Consider the following 17,022-nt stretch of genomic DNA (forward strand, 5'->3'; position numbering starts at 1 on the left):
GATTACTACCTCCACACAGATTCTACTAGGCAGCATTTTGTTAACTACTTTTTCCACTTTCAAGTCTATAATTCAGACTTTTTACAATTTTAGCTGGCTCTTTCCTCAGTCAGAATAGTGAGACTATATAGAGGTTCTTTCTTCATTAATTAAAATAGTAGCCAACTTTTATTGAGAGTCAGATACTGTGCTTAGAGCTTTAGATTAGCTCAAGTCCTAACAACAACTTTATTAGGTAGGTATTATTTTTGGCCACAGTTTAAGGAAGAAACTAAAATACAAGGTGGTAAAGTAACCTATCCAAGGTGAACAATCCAGTGTGCATTCATCCTTAAACAGGTTATGGCATGTTCGTGAAACAATGTTGAAGTGCAGTGATGATTCTGGGATGCTTCCTACATGCTTTTATTTAGTTAGTAACTCTTAGAAGCTTTGTTTTTTATACTTTATTAATAATAATGTAGTATCTTTTTAATATATCTCTGTAAATGCTTGCTTGATCCAACTATTAAACATATGTCTGTGTGACAAGGGTTACCTAGTCTTGCGATCAAAATTAGCTTTTTAATTAGTTTTGGAAATTGTATTTCAAAAATCCAACAGTTGTATGTTAACATTAACCTTGGAAATAGGGGAGCTGATTGACAGCTTGATATTCTCACTGTCTTATCAATCCTTCTGTCTGGATTGCCAGGAGCGTACCACATAAAATGAGTGGGGAAGTGATGAGAATAGTTCAGCCAAACTCAATCTCTAGCAGAGATGAGTAAAATGGAATTATGAGACTGTTTGACAATATGGAATTTGGTTGCATGACTCTTAAATTCTAGAGCAAATCTTTGCTGCATTAAATCTTTCAAGAGCTTCCTATTAAGCAGCCCTGCCCCCAAGCTGTCCAAATAATAATCTTCCTCCAAGTAAGAAATATAGGGAAAGCAATGTACTTGGTGGTGATCACAGAGATGAAGGGTGACTCGTAAAATTTCAGTATGGGAGACTGGATCTATTTGAAGAAAGAACAGAGATTTAGAACTCAATCTCTTTTCCTGCCCAAGTTTGGGAACCATTGTACAGTACTTGTCTCTATTGCAATTATACAAAGAGATGTGTGGTTACTAAGAGGAGAGAAGAAAATATCTGTCAAGAAAAAGTAAAAAGCTCTTGAGAAAGATTAAGAAAACAGTCCAAATCAATGAACATTTACTAAGTGCCAATTATGTGCAAGGAAGTTCAATGGGTTTTACAGTTCAAGAGAGAAGAATTAACATTTCTTAAATGCCCTACTATGTGGTTGGCCCTGAACAAAGCGCTTTGCATACTTTAACTCATTTTATTCCTGTCCCTATTCTGAAACTTAGCTCTTATCCCCATTTTACAGATGAGCATACTGAGGCTCTAAAAAGCTAAGTAACTTTGTCAAGCTCAGTTTAATAAAGAAGGAAATAGGATTCTAGTCATATTTATCTGGATCCAAAGCTATGTTCATTCATTTTCACAAACATTACTTCCCTTTCACTCAACAATTCTATGAAGTAGAGTAATTCTTTTTTTTTTCTTGGTAAAGAAACAAGAGAAAATGGAACATCATGTAATTTATGATAGAACAAGAAATAACGTTTATCTGCCTTTACTGAGTTCTAAGTACCAGACCTATTACCTTTTATCTCATGACTCTAGGAAGAAATATGATTGTCCACACAAAGCAGATAAAGAAACCAGGCCTTCAGTTCCTTGATAAGTAATCCAGGGCAGTTTTCACTCCCTCCAGCAGTTGACAGGCGAAATTATGAAATTACACATGAAGCTACAAATACTTCAAATAGTTGAGCTACAAGAAGGAAATGCATTCGAAGGACAAACCAAAAACTGTGGGCCTGGAAATGGGGCTTGCCCTTGAACTGCCTCTTTGTACTTTCCAAATATCTTTAGACAAGAGATTGTAAATCAGCTTGCAGCAGTGATTTGGACAGTCGAAAGGAGTACTTCTGCATCCTCAGTGTCTGCAAGGAAACAGTAGGTGTGTTCGAATTTCAATCTGTGAGCCCTGAAGGCTTTACATGACAATTTGTGCATAGTACAAATGACCAGATGTATCTGCCAAACTGTGATGCCCATCAGTGAAAAGATGCAAATTTTGATCTTTTGCATACTTGGCTGTGTGGGAGTATTCACAAGTAATCGATAACACAGGCTGGATCAATGTGGAAGCCCAGTTAGACTAACAGAGAAAAAGGTAAACTGTTTCCAAATGCCTTTAGCAACCCAGTCTGCAGATTGTTATTGGTGTGACTATTGCTGAAACAGGTGTTGCGTTCATAAATTTGCATAACAAAATGATTTCCTTGTGGCAGCAGCTCATGCAATAATTGGTGCCATCTGTATTTATCTGTTGAAGTTTGGTTTCTAATATGAATGCAGAGAATCTTGTGCTAATTTCATAGTGCCCATTTTATTCTCAGGGTGCTTGACACTGGAGAGATGTTTATCATCTCCCAGGAAAATACAAACTGAAGGAAAATGTTAAAGTAACAACATATGTTGCTTTTTTCTTCATGGATCATTTTCATTTCTGACTACATAAAACAAAATCAAGGCCACACAGCTACAGAACTTCTTCTCCAGACCAGTAAATGGAGATCAGCTAGAATGAAAAACCAACATTTTCTGCCAACATATTGACAGAATCCCCTTGGAAAGGCATTGCTTTCACTAGAACCTCTCTTAACTGGAAGTTTTCTGTTTTCTTACCTCATAACCAATTAATAGAAATCAGGGTTTGGCACAAACTTCTCACTCTCTCTGACTCAACTGCCTTACCACCTAAGAAAGCAGAAGCCATTTGAGTTGCCGTTTTATCTTGGATCTGTTTCTAATGGGGATAGGAAAAAAAACAGAAATGGCTTGAAAGATCAGTTTTTCAGAATCTGAAAGACAACCATGGAACATTCCAATAGAGAATATCTCAGAACCATAAAGATAGACCTTTTTAATGAACACCATAAAATCAACTTTATTGTCTCTAGCAGTTCAAGCAAATTACAAACCTTTAAAATATATGTTTTAGGTGGACTATGTGTGTATCCTTTCAATATTTAATGTTTTTTATACCTACAGGTCCAGGAAGACCTTTATCAATTAAAGGAGAAATTAACAACATTCCTGCTTGGGGAAAAAAAAGAGACTTTGGACATTCAGAATCTTGAAACAGCAATCAGAAGGACTGAAATGGTATTAAGAGTAAGTAGAGCTTTCGATGTAAAATAAAATACTGGCAGGAGACAAAGATTTTTCTAGAAGAAGAGAACTGTGGTGCTTCCAGGAGTGTGTGCAGAGGTGGACTTGGGTTGGTCACCAGCTTTCTCATTCTGTTCCTTTGTTAAAAATGATCATTAACTGATGGATTGATTTACATCCTGTCACATTCTACAAAGAATTTAAGGTACTGGTAATGTAAGATTATGCAGGAAAAACACCTAAAATAGGGTTTTATAAAAAGAATTTAGAATTTTTAAAATAATTGCTATTTACTTATGTTTATTTACATACACCAATATGACCGACAAAAAAGGATTCGTACCAACACACCGCAGAGAGCTTCTATCAGAGTCACAGGGATTATAAAAAATAAGAGTTTACTTTTCTCCAATAGCTCAAGTATTTTGAGAATAGACATATTTGTAATATTATAATCCAGTGGGTAAAACTAAAGACCTTGTGGATAAAATGAGAGTTCCAGTGGCCAGGATTCTCACCTGGCTGTGGTTGACTAACTCACTGCACACCTGCATGGCTGTTGACTCTATGAAAAGAGCTCCATCCAGTGCTCTGTGTGTGACACAGTGGCAGGGCTGCAAGGCTGCAGGAGAGTAGAGCAGAGGCTGGAGTGGTGGCAGCACCGAGGACAGAGGCCCAGAGGACGGCTGGTACGGATGACTGTGCAGGCAGAGAGGCCCGGAGGACGGCTGTGCGGACAGAGAGGCCCAGAGGATGGCTGTGCGGACAGAGGGCCCCAGAGGCAGAGACCGGCTTGCTGCATGCAGACTTGCTCTGAGTGAATGGGATTTTAGTGACTGACCTGCCACCTGGAAATAAAGTTGGGTATAACCTTTTCACCCCGAGAATGTTTTGCTGTAGATTTCTTTGGTCACACTGAATCCATAGAGAACTTTCCCGGGGCTGAAACCCATTGGCAAGACAGACCTACACCAATTTTGAACAGAGAAATAAACTAGATAGGGGCTTCATTGTTACAGATGGATCTAAGGGCAGGGGAGAATCCAAACTTGAGGCCAGGATAATATTATTTTATAAAATAAGGATCTATTAGCACATGGGTTCAAATAAGGACCATCTTCAACTTCTAGACCCCTAAGTGTTGGCGTCCCTACTCTTGCTTCAGACTTTCTCTCTATCCTGTTAGTGGCTACATAGCCCAGCCCCTGAGCTGCGGGGGATGTGGTATATTTCGTTGCCTCATCAGACTAGCACACCATTGCCCTATATTACCTGATGCTGGGAGAGTTGGGCCCAGCTGGAGTCTTTGGGTTGGCCATTTTTAATTATCTGTAACCTAAAGGCCAGATTCTTTCCTCAGATGCTTGCTTGTACTCCCTGAAAGAGAAAGACATTACTCCACGTCTGTATTGCCTAGTAAAGTTTACCTGGCTAAGCAATTTGCTGACTATCATGCATAGTTTCATTTGTGAAGAGTGCTACAGGTCACTCAAGCTTTGAGCCTCAATTGTTTATTATGCTTTTCCGGATAAAGCAATGTGGCCTTGAGATGCCTAATGACACCTTAGGCATGTAATAAACACATAGCATGTTGTGTCTTTTGGCTTAATTACACAATTCAGAGTGCTAACCTAATGAAATGGAGTAAATTAATTAAGTATCTCAAGTCCACTATAATGACCTTAACTTTAACTTTTCTGTAACAGATTCACATTGAGAAGTATTTAAATGTTGTGAACCATCATGCGTTAACGACTCCTGTTAATGATGATGACTTATATTCTCCTCATGCTTCCAAATGGTAAGTAAAATAGCCATTTTAGGGTTCAAAATACATACAACAAAAAAATAACTTTTCTCCCTCAGGTGAGATGTCTGTAAAAACATAATTTTCTTGGATTTGTTCCTATTCATTCTACTAATTCAGTGGAAGTTTTGTATACGTTGATGACAGAATTTGGACTTTAATGAAATTTATTCTGGGTTACTTTTATTGTGTTCTAATGCTTGACACCATGACAATTATTTCAGGGTCTTAGTTCTGGTGTTAATCTGTTTAGTATAGGGTATCCAAAATTCAACTCCAAAAGGAAATATTTTAATACAAATCAGTTTTTATGCTGTTCAGATCACACGGTACTTTCTCTCTAGCTCTTAGCATGTCATATGTGCTCTATTGTAAAGATGATTTGGGTATCCAGGTAAACAAAACTAAAACTTGCTTGAAATATTCATTATATAATACAGCCTAAGAGATGATTTATTAAAATTAGAATCAAGTTAAAAAGAAATGATCTTGCCTCACTTTAGACCTTCTTGCATACAGGCCTCCTGAATTTGATTAAGGTTTTATGCTAAGCTGACAAACCCTATGGCCCTATTTGCATTGTAAATATATAGCAAGCATAAGCAATAATATCAGACTGTGAGGTCAAGTTTCAGAAATAGTGCACAAGGAAGCAGGGACATCCAGTGACTCAGTGCTGGGGGCCAGGCACCAAGTTCCAGCACTCAGTGGTGGGGAGCAGAGCCTTGGGTGTACACTGTACGTGTCTCCTTTCCTCTCCATGAAGGTAGTGCCACAGACAGCCATCATTCTTCCCTAGTTTGACTGGTTTTTAGTCATTTATGTAGTGGGTCTTGAAACTTGAGAATAAAAATAAGACCTGAAAACAGGTAAATACATATAATCGTTTAAAATAAGGAATCTGTAGGGAAAATAATAAAAGATATTCCTGAAGAAGAGAACTGTGGAGGTTACTTTCCCAACTTATATTGATTCTTAGTTCAAAATCAATAATGTCCCACAGGACAAAGTGGGAGGCGTCCATATATGGCAGCCAGGAGATCTGTAGTGGGCGAAGGGTGGAGCACACAAACAGCAAGTAAGAAGGCTTCTGAGTGGAGGAGATGGGGAAACTGAACCGAAGAGATCAACTCTAATGAAAGTTCTGTCCTGTCTCCAGCTCTCTCTTTGTCTGTCACCTTGGCAAAGAACAGAGTCTGCACTGTAGATTTTCAAGTTATGATGCTGAAACGAGATAGCCATCGCAGAGACAGAGAACCAAACAGCAAGGTTCTGGCAGAGACGTTTTCTTATACAGTTCTTCTCCCTTGCCAAGGAGTGTCCTTGCCCCTTATTAGGATCTGGAAAAGTAAAGGAAGGCACCAACTGGGGCGTGGAGCTGCCTCTCAGAAGTGGCCCTTGGATACTTTCTTTCCTATTCAACACAATAATACAAACCTGCCCTCCTATGAGGAAGATGGGAACCTGGCAAGTTTGTGTGAGCCCTACAAGCCTAGGGGAGCACCCCATCATAGCTGTGAATGTGTGCTGCCAAAGTGGCATGCGAATTGAAAAGGCAGCGAGATGAGCCAAGGCCAAAAAAGGGAAAAAAGCCCAAACTGGGTCTTCAAAGTAAGCAGGGCTGAGGCAGGCTCTAGAGTCAAGAGTGTGGGCCACCGGGAGTGGGTCAGGGAGGAAAAGCAGCAGCAGCCATAGTGGAAATGGCAAACAGAAGACCCAGATGATCAGGGACAATTGCCCATGACTGACATGTTCCCAGGTAGTCACACCTGGTTCTCCACTTACAAGGTGTCCCAAGGGACTGTCATAAACAGACTTTGCTTCGATCTGCTATGGCCTGCTGGGAGATTATATGCAAAGCAGAGCCCAGAATTCCCTTAGTTCTCATGCCTGGAAAGAGCAGGTCTGGCATTTTCCTTCTTAGTTTCCATGACAGAGTCCTTACTCTGTCACTGATGACGTGGCTCCCTGAGGAACAGGTTGCTTAGTTTCAACACAGATCAGGTTAGAGGAGGAGACTTAGCATCATGGACGTTTTGAGCAGGGACAGAAGCTGGATGTGGCCTTTTATCCCACATGGTGCCCAAAGAATTCGGGCATGCCCCCACAATGTGTGTGTGTGTGTGTGTGTGTGTGTTTATAAATTATATACTTATCATATAAACTGAATACATTATAAAATACATCAAGTTACAAATGTTTAAATGACATAAAGATGAAATAGTTATTTTATTTCTTTATTAACAGCACAGAACTTCTTTCCCTTGCTATGAAAGGTTATTAATTATAATACTCTGGGTGCTTAATCTTGTGAATGATGACGGCTTTATGCTGGCCGTAGCTAATATTGGAAACTACCCTACACTTAGCTAAGATTCCATTTTGATGCCAGTTGGATGTTAGTCCATATTTCAGATAGTCTTCTGGATAATTTTAAGGATCGGAGGAGTTTTTTTGGCTGGCCCTTCGTAAGTTGGATTGGTTCATCATTATTTTCCCTTTCTAACCCTTCTGAAGAAAAGCTCGTGTGGGGAGTGAAAGTGTCAGTTCGGCCATTTTCTTGTTTTACATGGATGCTTGTTACTATTTATCTTCAAAATATAGGGTGGCTTTGTGCAGGAATTTTTAAAGACACCTGTCCATTTGTTTAAGGTTGTTTAATCAAAACTAAATAATATAACCTGCAAACCCTCTTCATGAGGAAACCGAAGCACCTTGTAACGCTCTGCACCAGTGCCGACCCCACTGTTCCTGCCTCGCCGTGGGGCCTCTCCCCTCAGGAGGCCTCCAGAATGGCAGGTGACTTGACCACATGACAGCTCCAGTGACAAGCTGTTAAGCAGTAGCATGAAAGAACGTATTTTTATTTCTTATTTCATATACTTTTGTTTTTTGTAAATAGGAGTTCTTATATTCTTTTCATACAACCAGTGACATTGTCTTATGTATCACCTAAGATGTGGGCATTTGAGAGACCACAGGCCTAGAGTGAAGGTTCTTAAGTTTTGGTTTGCAAACCTCTTTCACTGGACCGCACATCGGGTCCTGGAATTCATACTGCTGTGAACAGTTGGACTGTGTCTTCCCCAAGGATTGAACCAGGAGGGGTACCTCCCAGTCAGGCTGGAAGGACTGCCAGCATCTGCTAAAACTGGGTGTGATGGAGTGTCACAGGCCAAAAGTCCAGGACAGCCACTGTTTCTGAGAGGGGAAAGCATATAATAAGGACTGTAGATCTCTGTTGTTCCTTTGACAGCAGAGCACAGTTCCCCTGCATAACAGAACCACCATTGCTCAGCTCTACTGGGCTTTATTCTATCTGTGGAAGCCCGGGACATCGGGAGAGTTCATTCCAAATGACTACTCTCCCTGGATACCTTTAAAAATGATTTAGAGCAGATTTGATACAATACTCATCATCCTTGTTATCATCAATTTCATCATCAATGTTCTCATAACACTTAACAGCTTGCAAAGGACTTTTTTTTAACCTACAAGGCTGATATCTACTGTTTCCTTTTAAAGATGGGCAAAGTGAGGGTCCCACGTGTCCCAGGTCCCACAGGTTGCCGGTGGTGAGGCCCAGATTCAAGGCAGTCAGATGTGTGCAATCTAGCCCTCTTCTCCTACACCACAGCTGCCTGAACGTCAGGAAACTGAATTTTCACAAAAGATGGTTTTCCTTTTAAGCAAGTGTTGTTAAAGGGAAAATTTGGTAGTTTTGTCCAGTACTGACAAAAACCAGTAGGTATACAAAGTGATAATAATGGTGCCAGCAAATACAAAAGATTTTCTGAGCATTCAGAAAGCGATGATAAGGATGTTATCAAAAATGGAGTATTTTCTCCAAAGACCCCAAAGTGCTTTTGTATTGTTTCCAAAATAGGCTTCACTATTACCCCCACTTTGGCAATGGTTCTTCTATGTTGGAGTGCAGTTCTTCCTCTTAACATTGCTGGCTTCCACAGATTTTATTGCTTGTGATATCTGCTCACACTGTTCTTAACGACCACGCTTTGCTTATTGATACTAGGAGGGTGACTGCCATCTGTGCCAACACTATCAGAACAGCACAGAAATCTCCATTTTATATGCTGTTGTGCTGGTGTCAGAGGGAAAAAAAAAAACAAGAACAAAGCAAATAAATAATAGTGAGAAACAGTGAGAGAAAAAGAAGAGGTTCCTGTTAATGGTGAGTGTAGGTCAGAAGGTACATTCCATTCAGTTGTTGAAGCACCTTGGAATCCATCTACTCTGGGTTTTACAAAGCAGGCCACAAATCCAACTTGTCTAGAAGGTGACTACATTGTAGTCACAGGGAGAGAGGAGGCACAGGTAATGATGCAACACTTGGTACCCTATGTGAAGGGTCTTTGGGTGCTCACTGTTTTTTCAGTCTTTCTGTGGGTTTGAAATCTTTTAAGACAAAAATGTTTTAAAAAAGAAAGAATACCTGGGAAACATTTGCAATAGACATGACACAAAAATTGCTCACATTCTTGAATACAAAGAGCTCCTGCCCACCCCCACAGCCAAAAACCTTGACTTAGACAAAAGGACATCAGCAGACTACTCAGAACTGTAGAGATGCAAATAACCAGTAAATATGTGAAAAATATTTTAATCTCCCTTGGAAACCAGAGAAATGCAAATTAAATAATAAATTACAATTTTTTCTTTAAAAATTAGCAAAATAGATCATTTAAACCACCCTAATACTCAGTGTTGATGAGGACAGACAAAATGGGCATACTTTTATACTGTGGGTGGAGGTGTAAGTTGGTGCCAAGTTCTTAAAGGCAACTTTCAACACATGTGAAATTTTTAAAATTGCTATTTTTCAATTTAGCAGTTGTACTTCTAGGAATTTATCCTAGGAAATAAGGAGAGACACATATGAATCTCTCATAAGTTTGTTCATTTCAGTGCTGTATCTAATAGCAGTAAATTTGGAACTACCTCAAATGTTAACAATAAAAGAATGATTAAATCCCTAATGCATCTATACATGTATTACATAGCTATTAAAACTGATATTGTCCAAGAAATTTTAATGACATGGAAAAATTCTCACAGTATATGTTGAGGGGAAAAGCAGGATCAAAATTGTATTTTAATTCAAATTCACTTCTAAATACATAATCCACAGAGGTAAAAAGGATTCATAAGAAATACACTTAGAGAGTTTCACTTCTAGGAAGATGGTGTAGACACACTTCCCTTATTCTTTCTGATAAACACAATAAAAAACCCCAGACATTATAAAAACACACTTAAGAAGACTTTGAAAGTTGGAGAGGAGGCAGCCTCAGCTGCGGACCTCAGGACCCAAGGAAGGATATGTGGGTGAGGTCTCTGGAGTTTCTCTACGTCTCATTTATTCCCTATCTGTCCTACATCATTTTCCCCATCTCTGAAGAACTGCTTTTAACATTTCTAGCAAGATAGATCCTTGGCAAACAATTCTCTTACTTTTTGTTTGTCTGAAGGTTCTTTATTTCCTCTACCTTTAAAGGATAATTTCCCTGGTTATGGAATTCCAGATTGGTGAGTTTTTTCTTTCAACACTTAAAATATTTCACTCCACTCTCCTTTTTCTTGCATAGTTTATGGAAAAGTCCAATATAATTCTTACCTTTGTTCTTCTAGGTAAGTTTTTCTTCCTCTGTTTCCTTCTTTGCCTTTGTCTCTCTATATTTTGAATATGATATGCTTACATATAGGTTTTTGGCATTTATCCTGCTCAGTTTCTGGCATTTATTCCTGGATCTGTGGTTTAGTGTCTGTCATTAATTTTGGAAAATTCTGTCTTTATCACTCAAATATTTCTTCTTCTTTCTTTTTTCTGATATTATTATTATGTGTACTTTATACCTTTTATAATTGTCCCACAGTTCCTGTATATTCTGTTCCATTTATTCTTCTTTCTCTTTGTATTTCAGTTTTGAAGTTTATATTGACATTTCTTTGAGCTCATTGATTCTTTCCTTGACTGTGTCCAGTCTATTATTCAGCCCATCAAAGGCATTCTTCCTGTCTTACTGTGTTTTTTTTTTATTTCTAGAATTTCCTCTTGATTCTCTTTTAAGGTTTCAATCTCTCTATTTCATTACCCATCTGTCCTTCCTTACATGTTGTCCACTTTTTCCATTAGAGGCCTTAGCATATTTACCATGGTTATTGTAAGTTCCTGATTTAATAATTCCAAAATCTCTATCATATCTGAATTGGATTCTGATGCTTACTTTGTCTCTTCAGACTTTGTGTGTGTGTGTGTGTGTATTTTAGCATGCCGTGTCATTTTTTGTTGAAAGCTGAATATGATGTATTAGGTAATAGGAACTGATGTAAGTAAGCCTTTACTGTGAGGTATGTAGGAGTTACTCCAGGTGTTACCCTTTGTTTACTGTTTGCTTCAATTTCTTCAGCTGTCTTTGTTTTTGACTCCCCTGTTGTCTTTGGGTTTCCCTAGAAACTCCTTCCTAAATAGAGTCTCAGCTTTGCAGTTCTTTCATCTGTAACCCTCTGTTATACAGAGGCTCTGTAGATTAGTGTGTGTTGGGGGTAGACATTCAATGATCCTATGATTAGGTCCTTTTAGTGGGTTTGTGGCCCTGGACTGTTACTTTTATAAGTTTTTTCTCAACATTTTCCCCTCTTAGTGAGACAGAAAGACTAGAGGGGGCTGGAGTTAGCTAATTTCTTCTTCAAGTCAGAAAAGGCTTTGGTAAAATAGTTTTTCTTGAAAGCTAGACTTTATTACAGACAGAACAAAGAACAAAACTCTCTGGAAGTATTTTGAAATGGTTTCTTTTCCTTTCCCCCTGCTGGAAGCAAGAGGGGATTTTTCTCTGATCTTCACAGTGAGAACATGGTGGGGTTCCAAGAGGTAAAACTCCTGAACATAAGGCGCCCCCCAAGACTTGGCCCCTCAGAGTCTTTAACTCTCAAGCTAATCCATACTGAGCCTCCAGCAATTTGTTGATTAGAGTGTGGTGTTCTTCCAGCCAGCACTGGCTCCTGCAGCTGGCTCTGGCTCGAGGTTTTCTCTGCCTCTCTCCAGTTTGCAGGGCAGCAGTTCTCCTGTGATCTCAATTCCCTGACGTACCTCAGAAGAACTGGTTTTGGGTTTTACAGCTTCCTCTTGCTGTGAGGACGAGAGTGATGACTTCCAAGCTCTTTGCATGTTGGAACAAAACCAGAAGTTCACAAATTGCTTTTTAGTGATAATTTTACAAAAGTGAGCATTGTAATAGAGTCAAGAGATTGAGTCATTGGTGGTTGAATTGAACTGATTTTAATTATTGATGATTTTAAAGAACTGGACCATTTTAGACCAGAAAATCTAAAACATCCATTTATACACATATAGGCATTCTTGCTTTATTTGTTTTTCCATTGTTTTTCCATGGAACTGTCCACTGCTTAATAAGAAAGACCTTTAACCACCTTCAATCCTTAAGTCTTTTCAATTATATAAAATAGAAAAAGTTTAAAGAATGCAGGTGTGAACTGCTTAGGGGCTAGTATTCTCAATATGTTTAACATTGGCTGTCCTGTGATTTGATTTTTTTAAATTCAAATGATGTATTTTTCTTTTCTTTACCAAGAAATGTTTCACAGTGTAGTAATTCTGTCAGTGGTGAGTCATATAAGCTCAGCCAGACATACAGTTTCTTATTCATGCTATAATTGTCATTATCAGACTTGGAAGTTCTCATGTTTAATAAACAACTGCAGTTTTCTAGTGATAACGTGCTAAAGTTGGTCTAATTTATTGTAATTACCAACAGGATATTTTCAATAAAGTGTAATTTAGCTAGAAAGCACTGCTTTTCAGTTACAATTTGTGAAGCTTTTAAGATAGCAACTTTGATTTTAAATTCTTCTTTTTTTTTTTACTTAGGTTACTTCCGGCTGTAATTGATCATAAATCACTTATTTTCCCTCTAGAATCTGAGGGTAAACTTTCGCAACCCCAAAGACAACACAGTTCATTTGCACATGCCTTTCCAAGATTGAAGGTAGGAAGAGAGACACCCTAAGAGACAGGAGGTGGATTACTGGCTCCCAGAAGCTGGGAGGAGGGGAAAGCAGGGAGTGTCTCCTAATGGGTGTCAGGTATCTTTGGAGGATGATGACAACATTTGGGAATTAGACAGTAGAGATGGGTGCACAACTCTGTGATTCTACTAAGAACCATTGAATTGTACACAGGAAAAAGGTGAATTTAAGGTGTATGAATTATATCTCAGTAAAACCATTAGAAAAAAATTAGGAGTGTAAGAAATTTGCTCTACTTTGGAAACTAATATTATGATAACTACACCTCAGTAAAAAAATTCATGTTAAAAATTTCTTTTTAAAAGGTAGGAAATTCGCTCTGTGTTGTAAATGAGAAAATATGTAATTATTGCTTCAGATATGTTAATGGCATGGTCAATTTCTACACTAAAAGAGCTTTCTTCGGAAAGCAAAATAAATAAAAACCGAATGCCTTTAAATTTTTTAACAGAGCCCTAGATGTAAAGTTTCAGGTAGCGAGGAATAGAGCTCAAGCTGTTTCTGGCTGCCTCCACTAGGGGTTCTTTCAGTTTGATTCCTGTACCCTCCCTGACTCCCCAGAAATGATAGCTCACCTCTTTTGGGTACCTACTGCTGTCCGTGTTTTGGGAATGCTACTTTGCTTAACCTTCAAAACAAACCTGAGAGAGGTGTTAGTATTATCTTCATTTTATTGATGAAGAAGCCAAGATTCAGAAATGTTCAATAAAATGCCCAAGAGAACTCAGCTAGTAAGAGTCAGAGGCAGGATTGTGAATCCGGAAATGTAGGGAGGACCCAGAGCTATGCCCTTAACCACTGTGGTACCCTTTTTTAAACAACAGATTTATTGAACTTTAATTTATATATACCATAAATCCATAAAATACAACCTCTTAAAGTGTTCATTAGGTGTTTTTTAGGATAGCCACAGAGTTGTACCGCCATCACATGGTACCCTTTATGTAATCATTTGCATTACCCTATATTTTTCCTTTATCACACTTGCCACAATTTTTAACTAGTACTGTGTTGTATGCATTTTTTAAATATCTGTCTCCCACTAGATAAGCTTTGTGAAGGAAGAATCTGTGTCAGTTTATTCATTCATTGCTAAATAATGCCAAGGAGTCTCAATAAATGTTGGGTGAATGAGTAAATGAAACCACCATAGTCCTCTCTAAGGGTGTCCTCATCCCCATATGAAATATCAGCCCAGGCTCCTCTGTACTCCCAGAGCAGCCCGTTCCCACCTTACCTGCACTTGCTACATTGGGTTCTGTCAGCCACTAACTAACTGTGTGCCAAGGGCTGTTAGAGGCACCCTGGGATGAACATCAGACCAGGTCTCTGGCTCTCATAGAACCTACATTCTCGAGGGGAGACAGACCACCGATGAGAAAATAACACATAATAATAAAAGCTTTGATTAAAATAGAACAGAACGCTGTGGTCAAGGGAGCTTCAACTTCTTGTCTTCCTTACGATTAAGTTTCTGCTTCAGTTATATTACTTTTATTTTTTTGCCAAGAATCTCAGGAGGGCCTCAACTGGTACACAAGTGGAAGACTGCAGATCTCTGGCTTGTAAGGTCAATGAAATAAAACATCTGAAATTAAGGCTATTTTAGAATGTATAGTTGTTGTTATTATTTGAAAGAAAAATAAAACTATGGCCAGAAATTAATTTTTCCCAAAGAGTTTTGGATCCTGGCAGATGACTATAAAGATGAGGCCTCTTATGCACTGAGTATAACCCTGGAATTCTTTGAAATACTGTGAGCATGGGTGAGCTTCACTCAGAAAGGCACATGGACTATTTCCCACCCTGACTTTCCCTCCAGGGCCTGGATCCCTATCGCTGTTTTATTTCTAATATCAGTGACATCTGCTTAAAAATGCATAACTGCTGACACAAAAGATAGCCCTCATTTTGCACTGGAAAGTCAATGACAAACAGAGCTGCTTTGCCAGCTGTTCCTGCAAGCCCACTACACCAACCTAAAAGCATGTATTATGAAGTAGTTGTGAAATCCTGCTGGGATATTACCACCTTTAATTGCCCACTGCCAACCTGCTAAGCAAGGTAAACCCCAGTTGCTTCTTTAAGCTCTCTTTTTCCAAAGAGGATAGCTGGTTTTGGAATTCAGTTCACCTCAAAAGAAATTAAATGATAAACAATTAGGAGTTGCTCAAATATAACTAAGAACCATGATTAAGAGTTGTTTCTTAATCTTCTTTTACACCTGAAAAAGTCATATTCTGATGGCTTTTCCTTATAATATTTCTTAGCTCCAAACCAACACTGACCAAACCCCTCTTTGGGGCGCCCTGGGCTATAGGCACACATGTACTCAGAACGGCCAAGGAAAGGTTTTGAAATAAAAACAACAAAAGATAAGGAAGAGGGAGGAAGAGACGATGAAAAAGTTTATAGGCCAAGAGAGTATTTGATTTTCTTGTTGTGTCTAGCAAGCTAAGTCTGCAGGCAATTTCAAAATGGAAATTCCTAAACTCTTTAGATCAAAGGATCTGCTTAGAAGCACGAGACAGTGAGTATGTTTGTGGAGCAGGGAAAAGAAACCCTTCTCATTGCTTGAGATTTATTCCTTATATTAATTCTATAAAATGGATGCTTTATCAATCACACAAAATATTGTGATCAAATATGATGCAGCAATGTGCAACATCTATGTCTAAGGTGGGAAGAATCTTCCATTGCGTGAATTTGGATCTAATTGAGAAAGCAATTTTCAAAATGTGATCAAAATAAAGTTTTGAGAGTTTTTGACATTATGAGGAATAATATGGTGAGAAATCAGAGAAGGAAAAAGAGCAAGCGAGTGAGTGTTACGTCACAGATTTTCCCTGTGAGTTATACCTCATTGGGTGGTGCCCAGCATTGGGTGGGATATTTTGCTGATGAGATGGAGTTGAATTTACAGAAGAGAGGGGAGAATGTCTAGAATGAGCTCTGTCCTCTCGTTAGAATGGGAGCTCCATGACAGCAGCAACTTAAAAAAACATATTTTCCCCTCTTCTTTGGTTTTTAAAAAAACATTTTATTATGAAAATATTTAAACACACCAAAAACAGTATATAAATATAACCTTTTCTCCTTTATCTAGATTTCACAATTGTTACCATTTTTGCTCCATGTATTTTCTCCTACTGTTTTAAAATTTAAACCTAATGACATTTCATCCCTTAATGCTTTAAAGTGCATCTTTTGAAATGAATGTGTTCTGATTTACCCACAATACCACTGCCACACCTAAAAAACATTAACAATAATTCTTGAATGTAATAGTCAGTTCATACTCAGATTTCCCCCAGTTATTCCCCGAGTGGCTCTTACTCATTTTTTATGCAAACCTAGATCTGCTAAGATTTATCCATTATATTTCATTGTTTTATTTCTTAAATCTCTGTTAATCTAAAGGAGAGAAACTCTGTTTAGTTCACTGCTGTAACCAGTACCTAGGCAGTGCCCGGCCTGGAGTGAACTCTCTGTAGATAACAATATAATGGTTAGAAGTCCAGGTTCACATTCACCACTTACTCCCTGGACCTTGGCAAGTCACTTAACCTCTCTGTGCCTGGGGTTCCTCATCTGCAAAATAGGCATGATGACAGAACCTGCCTCATAGAGCTGTTGTAAAAATGAATGAGTTAGTGTATATACATGTTTATAACAGTGTCCCATGCATGGTGAGTACTATATGTGTTAATCCCTATTATTTGTTGATGAGTACTGACCACTCTCGGTATGTACCTAATATGTGCCAGACACTATCTTAGGCATCAGCCCGACTTCTCTGCTCTCGTGGAGCTTACATTCTCGTTGGGGTGGGGTAGTCATTAGGAAAGCAAAAGCTGATTTGGGAAGTAAATATATAGTGTATTAGTGGGTAAGAGAAAAGCTGCAGAAGGAACATA

General features: G+C 38.6%; 1 protein-coding gene across 1 annotated transcript in view; it reads left to right on the forward strand.

The window, feature by feature from the left end:
• LOC140843193 (IQ domain-containing protein H-like) overlaps positions 1-17,022 on the forward strand; it is a 44,878-nt gene that overhangs the window by 5,858 nt on the left and 21,998 nt on the right. The window contains exons 2-4 of the mRNA XM_073212051.1: positions 3,115-3,237; positions 4,941-5,035; positions 12,948-13,065. Of these exons, the coding sequence (XP_073068152.1) occupies positions 3,115-3,237; positions 4,941-5,035; positions 12,948-13,065 (336 nt within the window). The remainder of the gene's footprint in view (positions 1-3,114; positions 3,238-4,940; positions 5,036-12,947; positions 13,066-17,022) is intronic.

Source organism: Manis javanica, chromosome 8 (genome assembly GCF_040802235.1).
Source record: "Manis javanica isolate MJ-LG chromosome 8, MJ_LKY, whole genome shotgun sequence".
Taxonomy (NCBI): Eukaryota; Metazoa; Chordata; class Mammalia; order Pholidota; family Manidae; genus Manis; species Manis javanica.